The sequence below is a fragment of the Pseudopodoces humilis genome, chromosome 8, assembly GCF_049639895.1.
Source record: "Pseudopodoces humilis isolate 2021_Gansu_Grassland_sample_001 chromosome 8, ASM4963989v1, whole genome shotgun sequence".
Classification (NCBI taxonomy): domain Eukaryota; kingdom Metazoa; phylum Chordata; class Aves; order Passeriformes; family Paridae; genus Pseudopodoces; species Pseudopodoces humilis.
This window is the reverse complement of record NC_142207.1, coordinates 1173251-1195447: the sequence shown is the minus strand read 5'-3', so window position 1 is coordinate 1195447 and position 22197 is coordinate 1173251. Positions and strand designations below refer to the sequence as shown.

General features: G+C 45.1%; 1 protein-coding gene across 4 annotated transcripts in view; it reads left to right on the top strand.

The window, feature by feature from the left end:
• FMNL2 (formin like 2) overlaps positions 1-22197 on the top strand; it is a 111900-nt gene that overhangs the window by 68385 nt on the left and 21318 nt on the right. For all 4 annotated transcript variants that reach the window (XM_014249600.2, XM_014249602.2, XM_014249601.2 and 1 more), the window contains exons 3-9: positions 5484-5564; positions 8105-8181; positions 9485-9568; positions 11771-11923; positions 17647-17755; positions 18847-18923; positions 21103-21196. In XM_014249600.2, coding sequence (XP_014105075.2) covers positions 5484-5564; positions 8105-8181; positions 9485-9568; positions 11771-11923; positions 17647-17755; positions 18847-18923; positions 21103-21196 — 675 coding nt within the window. The remainder of the gene's footprint in view (positions 1-5483; positions 5565-8104; positions 8182-9484; positions 9569-11770; positions 11924-17646; positions 17756-18846; positions 18924-21102; positions 21197-22197) is intronic.

The following is a 22197-nucleotide window of genomic DNA, read 5'->3' as shown; positions in this document are numbered from 1 at the left end:
TTCTAAATATAATATATATTATATATAATAATTATAAATATAAATATTATATTAGATATAATAATATAATATTTAATTATATATAATAAATATAAATATATAATATAATAATACTATATTATATTATAATAGAATATGTATTATATAATATATATTATACTATAATAAATATAATACTATACTATATGTATTATATATATAGTATATATACTATATATACTATATATACTATATATACTATATATAATATAATATAATATATAATATAATATAATATAATGTAATGTAATATAATATAATGTAATATAATATAATGTAATATAATGTAATATAATATAATATAATATCTGCATATATAATTCCACATATTCTATATTTCTAAATATATATTCTATATATAATCTATATTTCTGAACAGTCTATATATATAAATATTCAGCAGCAGATCCTGAATATTTATCTGTGGAATATTTGGAGTTAATCCCCATAAAGGAACTCTCACTTTTGCAAAAATGAGATTAACAAAAGTGGGGAACTGGTTTTATCATGATGATGATGATGACAATAATAATAATAATAATAATAATAATAATAATAATCTGTCATGGATAGGATGATTTGCATTGTTTGAATCATTGTAAGGGCTGCTGGGCTGGTTGTGGAGGACTCATCCCACGTGGAATTTTCTCTCCCTTCGTTTATAAACTTATCAAATCATCTCAGAATTGTCCTCAGAGCTTGCTCTGACCTCTCTGGATAAGGCACAAGCAGCAGAAGAAGAGGAAAGCCAGGAGATCTGTTGGAAAGGGTCAGGGTGGCCACCTGGGGCTTGGTGTTGGGACAAGGATGCCATTTCCTGGGCTGGAAATCAGGGAATGGCATCGGAAAAGGCTTTTTTTGGAGGGCTCTGTCCAGCTGGGTGCCAGGAGGGGCTGCAGAGGGAGGGGGGTGAGGAGGGGAGGCCTTGGGGACATCCTGCAAAGTTCTTTGTGTCCCTCTAATGGCAAAGGGTGGCAGGGGCGTCACCGCGGCCTGGCCCTGGGACGCACGGCGGGTGGGAATAAGGGATGGGGAGTTCCACAGGGAACCTGGGAGGTTTGCACCCAAAAGCTCCTCCTGAGGGGTTTGGAGAGCTCTTCCTTCCCTGCTGAAGCTCCAGGAGAAGGCAGGCGCTGGGTGTTCTGGAGGCTGGTGGCCAGCCTGGGGCTCTTGGGGTGGCCCAGCCCTCAGCTTTGCTTCCAAAGGCTTTCCCTGCCCATGGGATCCGTGGATGGCTGCTGGAGAAGGGCCTGAGCGAGGAGCGGGGTGTTGTGGGGGTGCTGTGCCATTTTTTGTCACAAATTCCTCAGTGGAGCCCAGATTTCTCCTCAGGAACGTGCTGGGGGAACCGGAGCCCTTACGGTGCCTTTGACCCTTTCACAGCACAGATCCAGGGCCAGTATCCAGCCAAGGGTTTTCCATCGCTTTTTATGGCTGCAGAAACCATTTGCAACTCTGGTTTGAGGGCCTTTGCTTAAAAAAGCATAGTTTTTTATGCAGGGAATCTGCCCTCTGGGGGTAAATACAGGGCAGGAAATCCCGTGGTTTACTGAATTCAGGAGAAGTTGGACTTCGGGACATTCGTGGCTTTTTCCGTCTGACTGGGTCACCCTGGGAGAGGGGGCTCAGGGAAGATCAGACGAGGAGGGATGGAGAGGTTGGAGATAAAGGCACCAGGAGTCACAGGCTCAGCGATTTGGGATTGGGAAGAGCTCGGCACCCCTGGGATGGGAGGGAGCAGCAGCTGGGTTCAGTGCTGACCTGCTTTGGCAGGATGTTAATCCCGGGGGAATGGATCATTGTGACTCCTCGTCAGTGCAGGGATGAGCAGCTGCTGTCACCTCATTCCACAAGGACACTTCCAAAGCCACACGTTGTCCTGCTGGTGGGAATGCTGGCACAGGAGCTGCAGGAGATGAGGAATTCTGCACTGCATTCATGATGTGCTTGAGACACTGCTCCCCGTCTCCCCTGTCCATCTCCTTCCCCACTGATCCCAATCCGTGGGATTTATGCACTCCCAGCATTGTGGGATTCCGATCCCGAGTCGGATGCGCCGGGCGCTTCCCCGGCATCTGTGAATCCCAAGAACGAAACAGCTTAGTGAGGATAATGATAATAATGAGAATAACATATGTGCTAATGTAGAAAAATGTCCTGAATGGTTCTGGGAGCCAAGGATTGTTGGGAAAGCCACAGTTTCCTGGTTCCGGAATGAATCCGTTTTCCAGAGCTGGGCGATCAGGGGATGTGCCGGGTTCTTTGCAGGATCACGTGGACGTGCAGGAGTCCTGCAGTTCCTCTTGGCTGCTGAAGTAAAGCCCCCCCAGGTTCCCCTTTTTTCCTGTATCCGTAGGAAAACAAAGTGCTGATTCTGGGTGAAGGAGGCACCAGAGAGGTGTTGTGCTCCTGCCTCCAGGCTTTTCCTCTGGATTGTGGGATCATGGAATGGGCTGGGTTGGAAAGGGCTTTAGAGCCATTCAGACCCACCCCTGCCATGGGCAGAGACAACTTCCGTCATCCCAGGTTATCCCAGCCTGGCCTTGGGCACTTCCAGGGATCCACAGCTGCTCTGGGAATTCCAGCCCAGCCTCTCCCCACCCTCCCAGCCAGGAATTCCTTCCCAGTATCCCATCCAGCCCTGCCCTGTGGCAGTGGGAAGCCATTCCTTGTGTCCTGTCCCTCCATCCCTCATCCCAAATCCCTGTCAAAATTTAATCCCAGTGAATTCTCCGTTTATTCCCCCAAAGGGAGATGCTGGGCCCGGCTCATCTCTTTCCTCTCCAGTGCTGCTGCTCTCCTTTCATTCCCTCTGTGCTGTTCCATCCTGGCTTACACCACTGCTCCTCAGGGATTTTCCAAGTCAGAAAAGGCCTTTATCTTTGGGAATTAAGCTCGTTTGCTTTGGAGGACAAAGGCAGTGTGGAGTCATTGCTGCTCCCTGCAGATAATGCTGGAGCTCACAGCAGTCACGTAGTGGAGATAAAAAAGGTTTCACCAGGATTTAGGAACTTTGTTGTGTCTGAATGGCTCAATCCAGGGAAGCCACCACGTCCCAGTCGTGATGTCACCCCACAGCATTTGCTGAGCAAAGTTTGGCCGCTCCAATCCGGATTTTAGGCTTTTTATGCGTGTGGTAAAAATCCCCGACCTCGTCATTCAGCTGGTGTTAAATCCTGAGTTTGGAAGCTGAGCTGGCCAGGGTGTGGGTGGGAATTGCCAGAAGTGGAGGGGAGGAGCTGACAGGAAAAAAAGCAGGGATTTTTAACTCTTTAATTATGGATTCGACGGCAGAGCAGTGCTTTGGGAAGTGTGGGATGGACCACGAGACAATTCCAGTGGATTCCAGGAAGATCAGCCTGCAACCAGCTCCATTCCCAACCCCTGGGAGCTCCCAGTCAGATTTTTGGGAAGAGGGTGGTTGTGACCAGACCTCCAGGGTGATTTGGAGGCCTCACTGCACAGCCCCAACCCTGGCCCTCGCAGCTTCTTAATCAGCCTCTAATATAAAACACTCGGAGCTGGATAAACCCAGACAGGAATCATGGCCAGGAAAGGGCATTTTAAAGGCTAATCCTTCATAGCTTTCCAAACCAGCAAAGAAGAAATGCTTGAAGGGGCTGTAAAAATGTTTCCAGGCCTAGGAGATGTTAACCACGAGTGGTTTTTGGTCACTCCTCAGGTAAGAGCATTGCTGGTGTTTGCTGCTCGTGGATAAATCCTTTAACCCAAATAATTCCACTCCACAAGAACCAGCAGCGTCTTTTTAAGCCGAGTTGCTGCAGAGATTATTACATAAATACATAATTACAGCCAGGTTTGAGGAAAACAAACAAAACCATGCAGTAGCTGCATCCCAGACTGTTAAATGAGCCTGGTGAGGCTCTTCAAACATTTCATTTTGAAGATTCCAGGCAATTAAAACTGGTGTTTGGGAAAAGCTCTTGTCACTTCAGCAGATGAGGGTCAATTACTTGGGAAGAGAAATGAATCCAGAAGAGCAGAAGGGCTTTTCTGGGGGATTGGGCTGAGCACAGCTCTGAGAGAGCCCCCAGAAACAGGGGGAGAAATGGGAGAGGGAAGGTGGAGCGTTGTTGGGATGGGATCCTGCTGCCAGGAGAACGTGGCTGGGGGTGGAATTGGAGGATCCTTAAGGGCTCTTCCAACCCAAAGCACTCTGAGATCCCAGGAAATCTCTGTCTGCCCCTTGGAGCCACCGAGGTGAGCCTGGCTCCCAGAATCCCTGAGAGAGAGCCAAGAAGAATCCACAGTGGTGGACATGGTACTGGAGCAGGACAGACCGTGCTGGAGGCACTTTGTCCAGAGAAGAACCCTCAGTGAAGAACTTTGCATTTTCTGAGCTGTTTTTTAGATAAAATAGGAAATGCCAATTCCAGAACTGTGTGGAGGCGCACGGAAAAAGAATCCAGCTGTGCAAGAGGAAAGCCATGAGTGCTCTGTGACTTCCAGAGCTCCCACCAGGGCTGTTGGAGCTCAGGGAAAAGTTTTTCCTTCATTTTTTCCTGCTGGCCATGATGGTTTTTTTGGTTTTTTTTCCCCAGCAAGCAGCAAGTTAATAACAGGAAGAACTTGTGGTGTTCAGACAGTTCTGGTAACTGGGCAGCAGTGTCCTGTTCATTCTGGAATAACTTTGGGATAACGGAGTCAGAATTGCATCCTGAACTAATAAAGGGAGGTTTCAGATAACAGTTATAAAATGGGAAATTTCAGGAGGTTGGGATGAGATCTTTCCTCCAGGGAAAGGGGCAGAATAGCTTAAAGTTCTTCCAAGATACAAATAGGATTAGAATTTTTGGGAATGCTGTGAGGAGGTTTGGACACAGCACTCTCTGCCTGTGGAGCAGCTCATGTTTCACAGCAGCTTTGGTGGGATAAACTTCCAGCTGGACACTGGGAAAGCAGGGAAAAATCCAGGAGCTCTCAGGAGACAGAGCTGGTGTGATCTGGGGCTGAGGGGGGATTGGCTGGAAGGTTTGGGAGGAGCTGGGATGGAATTCCCAGAGCAGCTGTGGCTGCCCCTGGATCCCTGGGAGTGCCCAAGGCCAGGCTGGATTTGGGATTTGGAGCAGCCTGGGATGGTGGAAGGTTTTCTCCAAGTGGTTAAAAAGGATTTTGTGGTGGTGCATGCATCGCTATCCTGACCCTTCTCCTTCCTCTCTCCATGCTCCTGCTCAGCAGAAACCCTGGAATTTCAGATGGATATGCAGCTAAAATTCAGAATTCCCACTGAATGTTTAAGGTGTCTTTTTGTGCTGTTGATGTAAATGTCAAAATCCATTTAAATCTCTTTTATTTGCATACACAGGTTATCAACTTAGGACCAGAATGTTTTAAAATATAAATTGTTTAATATGTACGTGGTGCAAGAGTTTCCTGGATAAACACAGAAAAATGGCTGATGTTTATTCCTGTCTCTTTTCCAGGAAAGATTCCAAGTGAAGAATCCTCCACACACGTACATCCAGAAGCTGAAGGGGTATCTGGACCCAGCAGTGACCAGGAAGGTGAGGAGCATCCTGGTTCCTCCTGCCTGTCCCTCATTCCTCAGCCACCATGGTCCAGGTTCCTTCCTGCCTTTGTGCAAAGTCTCAGGGAGAAGCAGAGAGAAATTGGGAATTTGCTGCAGTTTTCCAGCTTGGGAAGGAGAGCAGATGTTGGGAAGCCAGGGATCATCTCGCACAGAGCGTGGATAAATAACCTGATAAATTGTCTCTGAGCTGGGCTCTAGGCCTGGCTTTGGCTAAAGCCCTGTCTGATGCCCCTGGCTCAGCCCTGGGAAGGGGTGTCCATATTTTGGGTCCTTTTCTCTGGGAATTTGCCTGACAGAGGATTGGTGCAGCTGAGTGCACTGTTTGTGGTGACAACTCCATCCCTGGGGATCAGCTCCATCCCTGGGGATCAGCTCCATCCCTGGGGATCAGCTCCATCCATAGGGATCAGCTCCATCCATAGGGATCAGCTCCATCCCTGGGGATCAGCTCCATCCCTGGGGATCAGCTCCATCCATAGGGATCAGCTCCATCCATAGGGATCAGCTCCATCCCTGGGGATCAGCTCCATCCCTGGGGGATCAGCTCCATCCATAGGGATCAGCTCCATCCCTGGGGGATCAGCTCCATCCCTGGGGGATCAGCTCCATCCCTGGGGATCAGCTCCATCCATAGGGATCAGCTCCATCCATAGGGATCAGCTCCATCCCTGGGGGATCAGCTCCATCCCTGGGGGATCAGCTCCATCCATAGGGATCAGCTCCATCCCTGGGGATCAGCTCCATCCCTGGGGATCAGCTCCATCCCTGGGGATCAGCTCCATCCCTGGGGGATCAGCTCCATCCATAGGGATCAGCTCCATCCATAGGGATCAGCTCCATCCATAGGGATCAGCTCCATCCCTGGGGGATCAGCTCCATCCCTGGGGGATCAGCTCCATCCCTGGGGGATCAGCTCCATCCATAGGGATCAGCTCCATCCCTGGGGGATCAGCTCCATCCCTGGGGGATCAGCTCCATCCCTGGGGGATCAGCTCCATCCATAGGGATCAGCTCCATCCATAGGGATCAGCTCCATCCCTGGGGATCAGCTCCATCCCTGGGGGATCAGCTCCATCCCTGGGGATCAGCTCCATCCATAGGGATCAGCTCCATCCATAGGGATCAGCTCCATCCATAGGGATCAGCTCCATCCCTGGGGATCAGCTCCATCCCTGGGGATCAGCTCCATCCCTGGGGATCAGCTCCATCCATAGGGATCAGCTCCATCCCTGGGGGATCAGCTCCATCCCTGGGGATCAGCTCCATCCCTGGGGATCAGCTCCATCCCTGGGGATCAGCTCCATCCCTGGGGATCAGCTCCATCCCTGGGGATCAGCTCCATCCCTGGGGATCAGCTCCATCCCTGGGGGATCAGCTCCATCCCTGGGGATCAGCTCCATCCCTGGGGATCAGCTCCATCCATAGGGATCAGCTCCATCCATAGGGATCAGCTCCATCCATGGTGACAGCTACAAGAGCCTCTAAAACGCACCCAGAAATTCTGCAGAGCCCAGCAGGTCCCACCCTGGCCTGGCTCTGTTATCCCAAACTTTCCCTGCAGTGATCCAGGGTGGGTTCCCTGTGGAAAACACGGATCCTGCTCCAGCCCCTCTGTCCCTGTGCTCCCAGCCCTGGGACAGTGCTGCTCTTGTGGGAGCCTCCAGCCAGGAGCAGGGAGCCATTTCCAAGGCAACCTTGACATTTCCCCTGTGGATTTTTTCCCAGCCCGGTGAACGGGGTCTTTGTGGTTTTTCTCTCCGGAGGGTTTTGGAGTTTGTTCCGCGTTTGGCTTCGCTCCGTGGGCTCACATTGGAGCCTTTCTTATCCGAGGTGCCAAATGACAAACCCAAAGGGGCTGGAAATGCCGAGTTCCTGCTGGCCCCGGGGTTGTTCCGGATCAGCCCTTCCCGGAGACGTCTCCGCAGGGATGGGAGAGCTCATCCCACCCGGACCCTTGCTGGGATTGAGTGGTGGCACCAGTTCAGCCGGTGCTCACGTCCAGGAATTCCTTCCCAATATCCCACCTGAGCCTGCCCTTACCCTTCTTCTCCCATTTAACTCTCAGGGATGGGAATGTGCCAAAACAGCTGCTCCAGAGGGGTTTCTCCAGCTGTTTCAGCACTTTTCCATGAGCAGGGAGAAGAGGATCCTCCAATGCTGCTCCAGATGGGATTGAGGTGCCCCTTTCACCTCATTTTCTAAAGCAGAGGAGCTCTGTAGCCTGCAGGAGAAAGTTTGATGCTGCACCAAAGCTTGGCTTATAAAGAAATGTTTATTTATCTCCAGGCTTTTAATTTCCTTAATGCTGGAAGCTGCAGGATGTTCCTGGGAACAGAAAGGATTTCTCTCTTTTTTGTGTTTTTGTTGACTGCTGGGCTGCTGTTGCTGCATTCCTGAGGATTTAGAGGAGTTCTCAGTCAGCTCCATCTTTTCCTCATTCCCTTTGTGCTGGGTGAGATGTTGAGATTTTTTAATAGAGCCTAATTGTTATTTTTGCTGCCCATTCCATTGCAGAAATTCAGGAGACGAGTCCAGGAGTCAACCCAGGTGCTCCGAGAACTGGAAATTTCCTTGAGGACAAACCACATTGGGTGAGAATTTATTATGCCTCTGGTTCCATTAATAATATTAATATTAATGTTAATGTTAATATTAATAATAATAATAAAAAATAATAGGAAGAACTATTATTATTATTATCATCATTATCATTATTATTTTCATTATTATTATTTTCATTATCATTTTTATTATTTTCATTATAATTATTATTATTTTCATTATTATTTTCATTTTTATTATTCTTATTTTCATTATTCTTTTCATTTTTATTATTTTCATTTTTATTATTATTTTCATTATTATTATTTTCATTATTATTTTCATTTTTTATTTCCATTTCCTATTTATTTATTTATTTATTTATTTATTAATTACTTTTATTTTTATTATTTGCATTGTTGCCAGAGGTTTTGTTTTTTTATCAGGCATCCCTTTCCCATCCACATTCCCACCAATTCCACCTTCCTGTGGGACCAGGAGCACTGGGAGCTTTTCCAGTGTTTTTCTCCCTGATCACACACCGTGGCCAGCTCAATTCCATCGATTTTTTGGGGGATTCTGCTGTGATTTGGAGGGAATTAGGGGCTGTTTTAAGCTGTGGGGGGAATTGCAGTCCCAGCTGGGTGATGGGAACATTCCTAGGAGCTGCACATCCCAAAAACTCCTCCCACACCCCTGCCAGGTTTTCCCTCCTTTTCCAACACAAAGGATTCCCCACCAGAGGTTTGGGGAATCCTTGGATGCTCTTGGATTTGGGATGAGCAGGAGGAGCCTCAGTGCTGCATCAGGAAAAGAGGGAACAGCACCAATGTTCATTCCTTCAGCCCCTGAATCCTTAAACAAGGACTTTCCCAAACCCAGGCAAGTTATTTTCACAGGGAAATGATAAAAAATGTCCATCCTGAGGATCAGAATAAGTCAGAGGTGATGAATTCCCACTCCACGAGCCTGGAGCTCCACTTCCCTCCCTGGATTCCCTCATCCCAGCCACTCCCAGGGGATTTGCTGCCCCAGTTGGGGTTCAGAGAAGAGCTGAGGTTCCTTTTCCCCCTGGATTTGCCCCTAAAATGATGGATTTTCAATTTTTTCTCGGCATTTTCAAAGCTTTGGACTACAAATGGACTTTCCTGAATTATTTTGCACAACCCAGGGGCCAGAATTCACTGTAACAGGTGCACACCTTTTAAAAAAGAGGCAAAAATAAAATTTAATTTTTTTTTTTTTTCCCCTGAGACCCAAAGTGCTGCAGTGGCTCTGTCTCCGGTTTTTCTGAGAATTCCAGGGAATTCCAACTCCCCAGGAAGGCTCTAATGTCTGCTCTTTCTCTCACAGATGGGTCAGGGAGTTCCTGAATGAGGAGAACAAAGGCCTGGATGTCCTGGTGGAATACCTGTCCTTTGCCCAGTATGCAGTCACGTAAGTGAGACATTCCCAGGATTTCCTGACAGCAAATCCATGGATTTTAGGGAATATTCCTTCATTCCAAAGGGGTTAAGCACTGAACAGGCTGCCCAGGGCAGTGGTGGAACCACAATCCCTGGAATTGTTCAAGAAGTGGTCTGGTGGGCATGGAAGTGTTTGGTGGTTCTGGTTTTTTCCAGCCTCAATAATTCCATGATTCTGTGGGCCTGAGAGCAGAGGAAATCCTGATGTGAGTCTGGAATTATTTCATCACAGCAAACAAAAAAAAAACAAACCCAAAAAATCCTGAATTTAAATCTTGGGATTATTCATCTCTATTCATATATATTTTTTATCTTTGGTCTCTGAGCCACCTTAGGGGTGGAAAACCCATCCCACAACGTGTGCAAAGATGCAGGATTCCTTGGAAATAGGTTTGGAATTGGTGTCCCAGCCCAGGGCTTTGTATTCCTGCTGTGTTCCAAGGGATTCCCAGCCCCCAGGTGCTGCAGCAGATGTGCCAGGAGCCTTTCCTGGGGCAATTCCAGGGGTGTTTGGGAAGTTGGGAAGACTGGAAAATGAAGCTGGGATCAGATTGAGTTGTTTGGCTCATAAATCATGACATGGGCTCTGAGAAACCAGCAGGGAAAATCAGCTTTCAGTGGAGATCTTCAGCTGGGAGTTGGTTTTACTGGTGTGGAATCAGCCCAGACTGGTTTGGGCTGGGAGGGACCCTCAAGCCCATCCCTGCCATGGACAGGGAGCTTCCCTCTATCCCAGGGTGCTCCAAACCCCATCCAGCCTGGCTGTGGGGAATGAATCCACATTCATTCAGGATATCGTAACAGCTTTTTTTTTCCCGTAAAAATGAAAAAGAAGCCTTAGGTTAATGATAATTTAAGAGTAGAAACTCAAGCTGGGGAGAGCTGATAATTTATTTTTAGTGGATTTACGTCCGTCACTGCCCAGAAAAGAGATTTGTGGTGGGGTTGCAGGAAAATTTATGAGGGAAAATCCTTTGGTTTCAAATGTTACCCGCTGGAAAAAACGGTGCACAGCAAAAAGAAATGTTTGTACAAAGGCTTTCTTCCTAAATTTCTATAAATGTACGCGAGGAACTCGCTGGGTTTTTCCCTTCTGGCACGGGGAGCATGAGTAACAACCTCAGGAGCTGGAAGGGGAACCAGCAATTCCTGCTTGGAATAGCAGAACAGCGGGCAGGGAGTCAGAAATCAGGGAATCTGGGATGATTGTGGTGATGTTTGAATGTGCTGGGAGGTTTGTGGGGCCAGACTGGGATGGAGGAAACCAAAGTGGTGCTTGCACAGCTGATTTATGGAGAATCCATAAATCATAAATCAGAGAGCTCCCAGAATTCCCACTTTTTCCTTACAGGCAGGGATATTCCGCAGCAAACAACTATTTTATTTTATTTTATTTTATTTTATTTTATTTTATTTTATTTTATTTTATATTTTTATTTTAATTTTTGGATTTATTTTATTTTGATTTTTATTTTTATTTTTGGATTTATTTTATTTTTATTTTTATTTTTTAAATTTTATTTTATTTTTATTTTCAATTTTTAATTTTTTTCCTTTTTATTTTTATTTATTTTATTATTTTATTTTGTTTTTATTTTTTATTATTTTATTTTATTTTTTATTATTTTATTTTATTTTTTATTTTTTTGATTTCTTTAAATTTTTTATTTTTATTTATTTAATTTAATTTAATTTTATTTTAATTTTATTTTTGGATTTATTTTACGTTGAAGAAGCTGTTTGGTCCCGTTTGGATGTGGCCCTGAGGGATTCAGAGCCCTGAGGATGTGGGACCAGGGCCACTGGTGGCCTTGGCAGGGCTGGGAATGGTTGGATTCCATGGTCTTGGAGGGCTTTCCCAGCCTGAATGTTCCGGAATTTCCTTCCCCACGTGAAGCTCATCCTGTTTTCTGGACTTTTCCATGTCCCTCCAGCACCACAACTCTCCTTTCCCACCCTCCTGCTGAGCTCACAGAACCCTGGGATGGTTTGGGTGGGAAGGGACCACCTGGATCAGCTGGATTTGATGATCTTGGAGAGCTTTTCCTTTGCTTTTGTCCCCCTTGGCTTTGTCCGGTGATTCTTTGACTCCACCAAAACCCGCGGCGGGAAGGAGAACTCCGCGCGCGTCTCTTCCGCCTAACCCCGCCTTGGAATTCCCGTTTCCTTGCAGGTTTGACTTTGAGAGCCTGGAGAACAGCGTGGAGAGCTCCATGGACAAGTCCAAGCCCTGGAGCCGATCCATCGAGGACCTGCACAGGGGCAGCAATCTGCCCTCTCCTGTTGGGAACAGCATCTCCCGCTCCGGCCGGCACTCCACTCTCCGGTACGGAATCCTTGGGAATCGCGGTGTGGGACGGCTCTTCCCACTGGGACATCCCTCAGCTCCCAGCAGAGGTGTGGCACACGAGGCTGCTGTGAGGTGGAAGGAAGCTCTCAGAGGTGGGAATCGCTTCCAAGGGCAGGATGAGCTGAGGATGCGATTCCTTGTCCTCTTCTCCAGAATGGAGCTCAACATTTCCATAGATCCAGCCGCATCCATCCCGTGTCCCGTCCCTTCCAGCGGCACATTCCTTCCGTGCTGCCAGGGATGGGATACTGGATTCTTTGGAAAGGCCACTTCCCTCCCGCAAACCCGCTGTCACCCTCTCACCATTCCACGCTTGACAACCAAGTGTCTCTTTCCCAATGTTCCTTTTTTTTTTTGTTTTATTTATGGAAAAGGCAGGATCACTTCCCAGGGTTGCTTGACAGTCACCTCTCCCCCATCCCTTGGATGTCCCACTCCACCCCAGCTCCCAGTACTGTCCCTCAGGCCAGGCTCCGAGTGCCGGATCCTTTGGGATGATTTTTCCGGAGTTTTACTCCCCAATCCTGGGAGCACGGCAGATTCCAGGAGCGGAGCCTCACTTCCATCCCATCCCTTCCAGCAGAGGTGGTTTTGCTTTGCCAGGCAGTGACCTCGGCCCCAGGGTTGATGTTAAGTGCTTCCAAACCTTGTACCTGGAAGATTTAATTCCCAGAGAGCTCTGGGAAAGAAATCCGGCTGTGGAGTGCAGCAGGATCACTTGGCCAGATGATTTTGGGGTTAATTCTGGTGGTTTTGGTGCTCTTTGCTTCTTCCTTCTGCCAGAAGTGGCGGAGCCCGAGCCGGCGGGAGGCGCCGGTTCCGCCGTGTCCTCGGGAGGAGCACTCGGGATTAGGAATACCTAAATCAGGAATACCTTACGTGTCTCTTACATTGTTTCTCTTCATTTCCTTCCACCCTTTTCCCTTCCTTACGTCTCCCTTTATTCCTCACCCGGCTGACTCCCCACTCCAACATCTCCCCCATTCCCTGTTCCCGCTGGGACGCTCTTTCCCGGCGCTGTCACCTCCTCTCACGCGCCATCAGATCGCTTTCTCTGCCCGAACACCTCCAGCTCAAACGCTGCCGCAGCTGCTCGGCAGCCGACTGCCTCTGGAAAATCCCGTAAGTCCGAGTGGAAGGAACGTCCCAGCAGGCCGTGGCTGACGCGATCCCACAGGATCCCCAGGAGAAGGGATCCGGGCTCCGTTATCCCGTCCCGATCCTGTAGTTGGCTTCCGCAGGGCGGGATTTTGGGAAAGGCTTGGCGTGGAAGAGCTGAGTTTTCCTCCTGCTGGTGCAGCTAGTTGTGTTTGGTACACGTAGAGCTCGTGGTGCTTGTCCCTCCGATTTCCCTTTTTTGTTCGAAACAAAACTCGATCGGACCCAAAACCACCACGGAAACGGGACCTGGGAGAGTTTTCCAGCCAAAATTCCCCTCCTGCTTCCAGAACCTTCTCAGTACCGTCTTTGCATTGCGTTTGGGAGGGTTGCTTTGGCTTTTTTTTTTTTCTTAAATCTGGGTTTTTAATATTCTTTTCCATGGGTTTTGTTCAAAATGTGGAATTTGAAAAAATTAGGTGGTTTTGAAAATGCAGGTTTTGGGTTTTTTTTAAAGTTCTGTTTTTAAAAGTGTATTTTATCAATAGCTGGGGATTATCTGTGTTAAAAAATCCCCTGAAAGTTAAAGGTAGGTGAGAGATTTTTAAGAAGGGAGGGCTTTTATTAATTATATTTGTATATATATATAAATATTTATATATATACAAAGTTAAAAAAAATATTACAAATATAGTTTTAAACTATATATATATAAGTTTTTAAATAATTATAATATTTATATATAAAGTTTTTAATAATTAGAATGTTTTATATATATAAAGTTTTAAAAAAATTGTAATATTTACATATATAAAGATAATTTTAATATTTATATATATAAAGTTTTTAATAATTAGAATATTTTATATATATAGTTTTTAAATAATTGTAAAATTTATATATATAAAATTTTTATATAATTATAATATTTATATATATAAAGTTTAAAAAAATTATATTTATATATAAAGTTTTTAATATTTAGAATATTTTATATATATAGTTTTTAAATAATTACAATATATTTATAAAGTTTTAAAATAATTGTAATGTTTATATATAAAGTTTTTAAATAATTAAAATATTTATATCTATAAAGTTGTAAATAATTATATTTATATCTATAAAGTTTTTAATAATTAGAATATTTTATATCTATAAAGTTTAAAAATAATTATAATATTTATATACACAGATTATAAAAATATTTAATATAAATATAATAAAAATAGAAATAAAATAATGCATAAATGTATGAATATATAAATATACAAGTATATAAGTATGTAAATGCATATGTATAAATATATAACTATAATGCTTTAATATTATCTATATTTTATATTTATATTAAGAATTGATATTTTATATATAATTATTATATTTTATTATATTTATTTATTATATATTTTTATTATTATTATATTATCTATGAATATTATAGATAATAATATAAATAGAATAATAGATTTTTTTTATAATTATAATTTTTCAATTGTAATTTTTATAATTAGTAAATATTGGTGAATGAAGGGAAATCTCAGAACGAGGCTGGTGCTCAGCTGAGGAGGGGGTGCAGGGTGAGGTTTTTTTGGGGGTAAAACCAGGATGTTCTGCCCCCTCTCCGGGTGATAAATGAGATTTTTGGGATGTGTGGACACCCAGGCTGCGTGGAAATTCCTGGAATTCGGTGGAAACTGTGCAGTGGGAGGAAGGAAACCCAAAATCCCGGATTGGTTTGGGATGGAAGGGTTTGAACTCATCCCATTCCAGGGGCAGGGACTCCTCCCGCTGCCACAGGCTGGAAGATTTGCTGTTCCCTCTTGGAGGAATAATCCAGGATAATTCAAAATCCAGGAGCTGGCCTGGGATGGGCAGAGCTCCATCCGTGCTTCCCTCTCTAATTCCAGCTCCAATTCCCCCATCCCTGCGTTTCCCTGGAAACCAGGAGGGTTTTTTTTCCTTGAGAGGAGGCTCAGGGATTTGGGAAATCGACACCAAAATGAGGGCAGGAGGATGAAAAAGGGAGAAAAACCTTGGGGGATTTTCTTGCTGCTTTTTTTGGGAGAAGGAGCTTTAGTGAGAGGCAGCCTCTGCTGTCAGATAAATATTAATGCAGCCTTTGCAGTGTCCCAGCCCATTAGAAATTCCCTTTCTTCTGAGAAAAATATTGGAGTTTTCACGTGGATTGAACTGAGAAACTTCAGTTCTTCCTTCAGGATCTGTCGAGTCTGAGGAGAGAACGATCCAGGCAAATCCAGAAATGGCTTTGGAGTGCCTTCAGTAACTTGGACACGGTTTTGGGAGCTGAATTTGGGCTTTGCCAGGGACACTTTCACTGCTCAGGGGCCTGGGGAAATCATCATTTCATCAGATACATCCTGATTTACCAGAACATCTCTGTGAGCAGCTCCAGGAGCTCACACAAACCCCAAACTGTTGGGATGACCCCAAACCCCAAACTTCCTTTCTGAAGGATTTTTTCTCTGCTTGGAAACCCCAAAGTTTCCAACCCCCAGGGAAGGAACCCAAAACCTTCCCAAAACCCTGATGGATTTCAGCTTCTCATCCCTGTGGGACCCACCCCGGGCTGCTCTCCTGGATGGGTTTGAGCAGCTGGAAAGGTGAAAATGATGGGAGAAATCGGCCGTGATTTGTGTTAAATTGGGGAATTCCAAGTCTGCACCGCTGGGCTGGGAATGTCCTGGAATTCCAGAAGGGTTTGGGATCTAATTCCAACCTTCCTCCCACTGCCCTGAGCTGCTGCAGCCTGGCCTTGGGCACTGCCAGGGATCCAGGGGCAGCCACAGCTGCTCTGGGAATTCCCAATTCCCAATATCCCACCCATCCCTGCCCTCTGGCACTGGGAGCCATTCCCTGGGTCCTGTCCCTCCATCCCTTGTCCCCAGTCCCTCTCCAGCTCTCCTGGAGCCCCTTCAGGCCCTGCAAGGGGCTCTGAGCTCTCCCTGGATCCTTCCCTTCTCCAGGGGAACATTCCCAGCTCTCCCTGGATCCTTCCCTTCTCCAGGGGAACATTCCCAGCTCTCCCTGGATCCTTCCCTTCTCCAGGGGAACATTCCCAGCTCTCCCTGGATCCTTCCCTTCTCCAGGGGAACATTCCCAGCTCTCCCAGTTTGTCCTGGAAAACCACCCAGCTATGGAGAGGTTTAGGAGGGATCATCTCATTCTCATCCAGGTGGTTGGATCCAAGCTGGAATTCCAGGCAGTCCTGGACATGCTGGAATATCCTTGCACCTGGAAATTCCCAAATCTGGATTTCTGGCCATTTTTTATTGTTTAAGGAAACTTCTCCCCATTTCTTTGAGCCGACAGAACCGGTGGATGCTGGAATTCAGGGATTCAGGGATTCACCAGACACTGAGAAAATTATTTTCTTCCAACATTGGCCTGATAAAAACCTCATTAATCTGATAATTAATGTATGGAAAATCATTCTGCAGCACTTCCTAATTTAAATCCAAGCAAAACCAATGTAGGAGCCATCAAAATCCAGCTCCTCCCTGCTGATCCCAAACTGGGCCACAATTCCCGAAATCCTGCAGTGCCCAGAGCTGATGGATTCATTCATATTTATGGATGGGATAAAAAAATAAAGAGATAAAAATTCCTTTAACAGAATCCTGCTTTGAATTTGGGGATTCACAGCCGGGAAGGGAAAGGGATTGTGGAAATCTGGGAATTGGGGACAGGGAACAGCCAGGCCTGGAATGGGACCTTGTTCCTCTTGGGCTGGGCCTTTAAAAAGGGGGAATTTGCAGGGAAGAGCCAGAAAATCATAAAAAAAACTGGTGTGGTGTTCCCTGTTCCTGCTTTTTTTGTGGATTTAAACAGGGAATTTTCAGGGATCAGCCAGGGAATCACAATAACTGATGTGGTGTTCCCTATTCCTGCCTTTTTTATGGATTTAAATGGAATTTTCAGGCATGAGTGAAGGAATCATGAAAACTGGTGTGGTGTTCCCTGTTCCTGCCTTTTTTGTGGATTTAAACAGGGAATTTTGAGGGATGAGCCAGGGAATCATAATAAATTGGTGTGGTATTCCCTGTTCCTGCTTTTATAGTGGATTTAAACAGGGAATTTTCAGGGATGAGCCAGGAATTGGTGTGGTGTTCCTTGTTCCTGCCTTTTTTATGGATTTTAATGGAATTTTCAGGGATGAGGCAGGGAGTCACAATAACTGGTGTTGTATTCCCTGTTCCTGCCTTTTTTATGGATTTAAATTTGCAAGGACGAGCCAAGAAGTCAAAAAAACCCCAGTGTGATATTCCCTGTTCCTGCCTTTTTTATGGATTTAAATGGGATCAGCCAGGGAGTCACAATAAACCAGTGAGATATTCCCTATCCTTGTGTTTTTTTGGGAATATTCCCTGTTGCTGGCAGGAAGGGCTGAGGTGCTGGAATCAAACATCCACATTTTTATCCTTGCCAGGACCTTTTCCTCCTTTATTCCCACCAACATTTCCTGCTCATCCTCTGGAAAACTCCCTCATCCTGAAGCAGTTGGATGGATTTTCCTCTTTCCTTGCTTTTCTCTCCCAGAAAGGAGGTTTGGGATGGAAGAGAACTGGGAATTTTTGCAGGTACAACACGTTGCCGAGCAGGAGAACGCTGAAGAACTCGCGGTTGGTGAGTAAGAAGGACGATGTCCACGTGTGCATCATGTGCCTCAGGGCCATCATGAACTACCAGGTAATTCCTGGAATTCCTCTTGGGAAGAGGGAAGGGAATGCTGGAGTTAAAGTGGACGGGAATAGGGGGATTTTACTGGAATGGGAAGGGGTGGGATGCAATCCTGTTGGGAAATCTGGTGTTTTGGGAAAGGGTAATAAGAGGTTGGATGTGTTTATTGTGTTCATTAGGCATGCAGCTAATTAGGTTGTAATTATAAGGTTATTATTATATTATATTATATTATATTATATTATATTATATTATATTATATTATATTGCTATTATATTATATTGCTATTATATTATATTGCTATTATATTATATTGTAATATAATAAAATATAATATAATATAATACAATATAATATATTATATATATTATATTAATATATAATAACTTAGATTATAATATATGTAATTATGGTATATTATATAATAATATATAGTACATAATAATACATTAGAATAATATAGCTTATATTATATTATATTATATTATACTATATTATATTATATTACATTATATTATATTATTATATAATAATATATTAGATTATAATATAATATATATAATTATGATATATTATTTGTTAATACATAATATATAGTACATAATAATATCAAATATATAATACATAATAATATATTAGAATAATATATTATTATTTTATATATATTATATGTATTATAGATACTCTATTATATACATTATTTTATAATCTAATATCTTATATTATTGTGTATTATATATTATATATTATCATATAATATATCATAATAAGATATTTTATATTATGATCTAATATATTATTATATATTATTTTATTATGTATTATATATTATATATTATATATTATTATATAATATATTATATATGTAATTATAATGATTATATATTCTATATTACATTAAATTAAATTATTATAAATTAAATAAAATTTAAATAAATAAAAATATACCTAAATATAAATAATTAAAAATTTATAAAGAAATTATAAGGAGGGTGGGAGAAGGAAATCCTGCGGTTTTCAGTCCGTGGGAGAGGTGGGATCGGGGCTTTGGGGTGGGATCGGGACGGGATCGAGGCGGGATCGTCCCTTCTCTTCCCAGTACGGATTCAACATGGTCATGTCCCACCCGCACGCCGTCAACGAGATCGCGCTGAGCCTCAACAACAAAAACCCCAGGTAGGCTCCTCGGGCTGGCAGGTGAGCCAGGAGAGCTGGGAATGCCCTTCCAGAGGGGGATTTGTGGGAAAAATCCAGCCTGGGCTCTGGATCGGGTGGAACTGGAATGGTGCAGGTAAAGCTGCAGTGGGTGTCTGAGGGCAGCGCTCTCAGGAGCTGCTCCAGCTTGGATTGGTCCAGGATGAGGGAGGGTGGGTTTAGCTGGGATGTTGGGAACTGGGAATTCCTGGCTGGGATGGAATTCCCAGAGAAGCTGGGGCTGCCCCTGGATCCCTGGGAGTGTCCCAGGCCAGGCTGGAGCAGCCTGGGGCAGTGGGAAGTGTCCCTGCCCATGGCACGGGTGCCACTGGATCATCTTTAAGCTCATTCCCACCCAAACCATCCTGGAATTTTGGGATTCAGCTGGAATTTGGCTGCTGGAGCCCTTCTGCTCTGTTACAGTGCAGGGAAACCCCACTGGCAACTATATGGGATTTTCCTGAAGAGAGGGAAAATCTTCTTTAGGAAATGTTATCCAAGATCCTTAGCTTGGAATTTCTCTGGGAATTTCTCTGGGGGAGGGATTAATTTCTGTTGTGGCTCAGGCTGCAGCCACAGCCATGATGCTGGAATTCCTCAGTGGAACTGCTGGTGATTCCATGTCCCTCCTCTCCCACACATCCCTGTGATCCCACCTCCAGCACATCCTGGTGTTCTGCACCTTGGCAGCTCCAACAAATCCCCAGAGATGCTTCCAAGGAAAGGTGAAACAGGGGGATGAGGTGGGAACCAGCACTGGATGTGGATTCCCAGCCTAGCTGAGGCTGGAGCAGGAATCCTGTCCTGAGGGAAGCAGCTTCCTCCTTCTTCCTTTTATTCGGCCCCAAGTCAGCAAGCCAAGAATAAATGAGAAGTTTATTGCTTTTATAATTTTTTAAAATCATTTTTATAATCATTTTTATCATTTTTCCAGTGCCTGGGGATCAGGGGAGAAGCCAAGTTTTCACTTTTGGAAGAAGTGGGTTTTTTTGGATTTTGGTGGATAAAAAAACTGCTTTCAGATGTGACTGGAATAACCTGAGGTTTAATCCCTGCTCAGATCCCAAACTGAGCTTGTTTTTGCCCCATGGGAGCTGTTGGAGAGGTTTGGGAGCTCAGGGCTGCCTGGGATGTGCCAAGGGGAAGCAGCAGCAGAATTCCAGGGAATTCTCCTCATCCCAGAGGTGTGGGCAGCACTGGAGACTCCAATCCCAGAGATCTCCATCCCCTCCGAGGGAATATTGCAGCAAATCCCCACAGCATCTCCTTGGTCCTGAAAAACCCTGGAAGTTCTTGTGGCAGGAGGAAAAAAAACAACAAAAAAAACCCCTCGAGGAGGCAGAATTGAACATTCCATTTAAAATTTCCTAGGGAAGGGACCATTTTTTCTGGTTTCCAAAGATAACCTTGAGCCTTTGAGAGCCCACAAGGTATTTCTTGTTCTGTAACATCTGCTTTGAGTCGCTGCTTGAGCATGGGACTAATTTTTTTCTGTGTGTGCATGGTTTGCCTCTGCTCAGAGAGAGAGCTCAGCTGCCCAGAAGGTCTTTTGTTTTCCAGGAATCCTGGAAGGAAACACTGTGGATGATTTTCCACTGGGTTTGCTGCATGTCTTTCCCTCGGTGATTTCGTTTTCTCTCTGTTTCACTGCTGAAAAATCGGCTCAAATTCCTGGTTTTTATGGGAAAAGGACGTGCTCCAACAGCCTGTGTTCCTGCAGTGATTTTTTTTTTTTGTGTGTGTGTGTGTGTGTGTGTGGAGGTGGCTAAAAATCCAAATGATCACGGAGAATAACTGGGATTTGTGTCAGGGAAAGCACAGGTTGGAATTGGAAGGTGGTTCTGCTCCTCCAGGTGTGTGCAGGGAATTCCCTGGGAGCAGGGAAACACCTCCTTTGCCAGAGTGCTGCCAGCTCCTTCCTGCTTGGATCCCCACCTTGGGATTTCAATCCCTGCATGGTTTGAGAAGCTTTCAGACGTGGGGGGAGCTGCATGATGCCAGGAGAGGCGAAATTCCCCAGATCAGCACCGTGCACCTTGCAGGGGTGTCCATTCCCAGGGCTGAAAGCACACGGGATGAGGCTGCAGCTCCCACGTTTTCCCTCAGCAGGGAATCACGGATCAGGTGCTGTCCTGAGCATCTCCTGTTGTTTTCTCCACAGGACAAAGGCCCTGGTGCTGGAGCTCCTGGCAGCCGTTTGCCTCGTCCGAGGGGGCCACGAGATCATTTTGTCTGCATTTGATAACTTCAAGGAGGTTGGTGGAGCTGCTTTAGGAAATTCAGGTGTCCCTGTTTCTCCTGGGATTGATTGGAGCCTCCTCATCCAGCTCAGTTCCCGGCAGGAAGGGTTTTCCATGAGCTGCAGGTTTTCCCTGGAGCACCGTGGTGGCCATTCCATCGTTTTCACCATGATTCCAACAATCCCAGCGCTGCCCAGGGCAGGAAAACGCTGCTGGAATGGGATAGCTGAGCTCCCTCAGCAGCATTCCCAGCCCTTTGTCCTGCTTTCCATGGATCTGGGAGAAGCAGCTCCCTGGTTTTATCTGGCGTTGCCTGAGGCTGGAGTTACAGGAGGAGCGGAATTCCAGGAGAGCTGTGGGACAGCTTTGGGATGCTCCATTGAAATCCAAACACTCTGAGAGCTCTGAGGGATCCAAAGTGGGATCTGAGTGAATAAACCAGGAATAATCCTGGCTGTGTGCAGGGAGCACTTCCCAACACTGGCTGTTGTGTTGTTTCATACAAAAATATTCCAGAATATTTTGGGATTCCCATTTGGGAGGGGAGGGCGTGCTCGTGGCCTCTCTGGGTGGGAAATCATTTGGAATTTGCAAATAAACCCAGGATTCAGGTGCTTTGGAAATAAACCCAGAACTAAGGAGCTTTCCTGAAGCTGATCCATAACTCTGAAGAATCCAATGGGTTTTGCTCCAAGGCAAGAAGAAATACCAAGAAAATTAATTTGGATTCAGCTAATCCAGACAATTTTTGGGAAGGTGGCTCTGGAATTCTGACCAGCTGATTGTTGCACCGATTTATTTTCACTCCTCCTTTAGCCAGGGGTAATTTTCTCTTTTTTCCCCTCCCTGTCATTTGGGTTTCTCCCTAATTACAGAGCAAAGTCAGCTCGGAGCTGTGGCACAGCCTGGTGCAGCTCTGCTCCTTCCACTCATGGATAAAATCCAATATTTTTATTTTTTTAAGGAGAAAAGAGATAAAAAGAGGGTTTTTTTGTAATTAAAACATCCAACAGTGG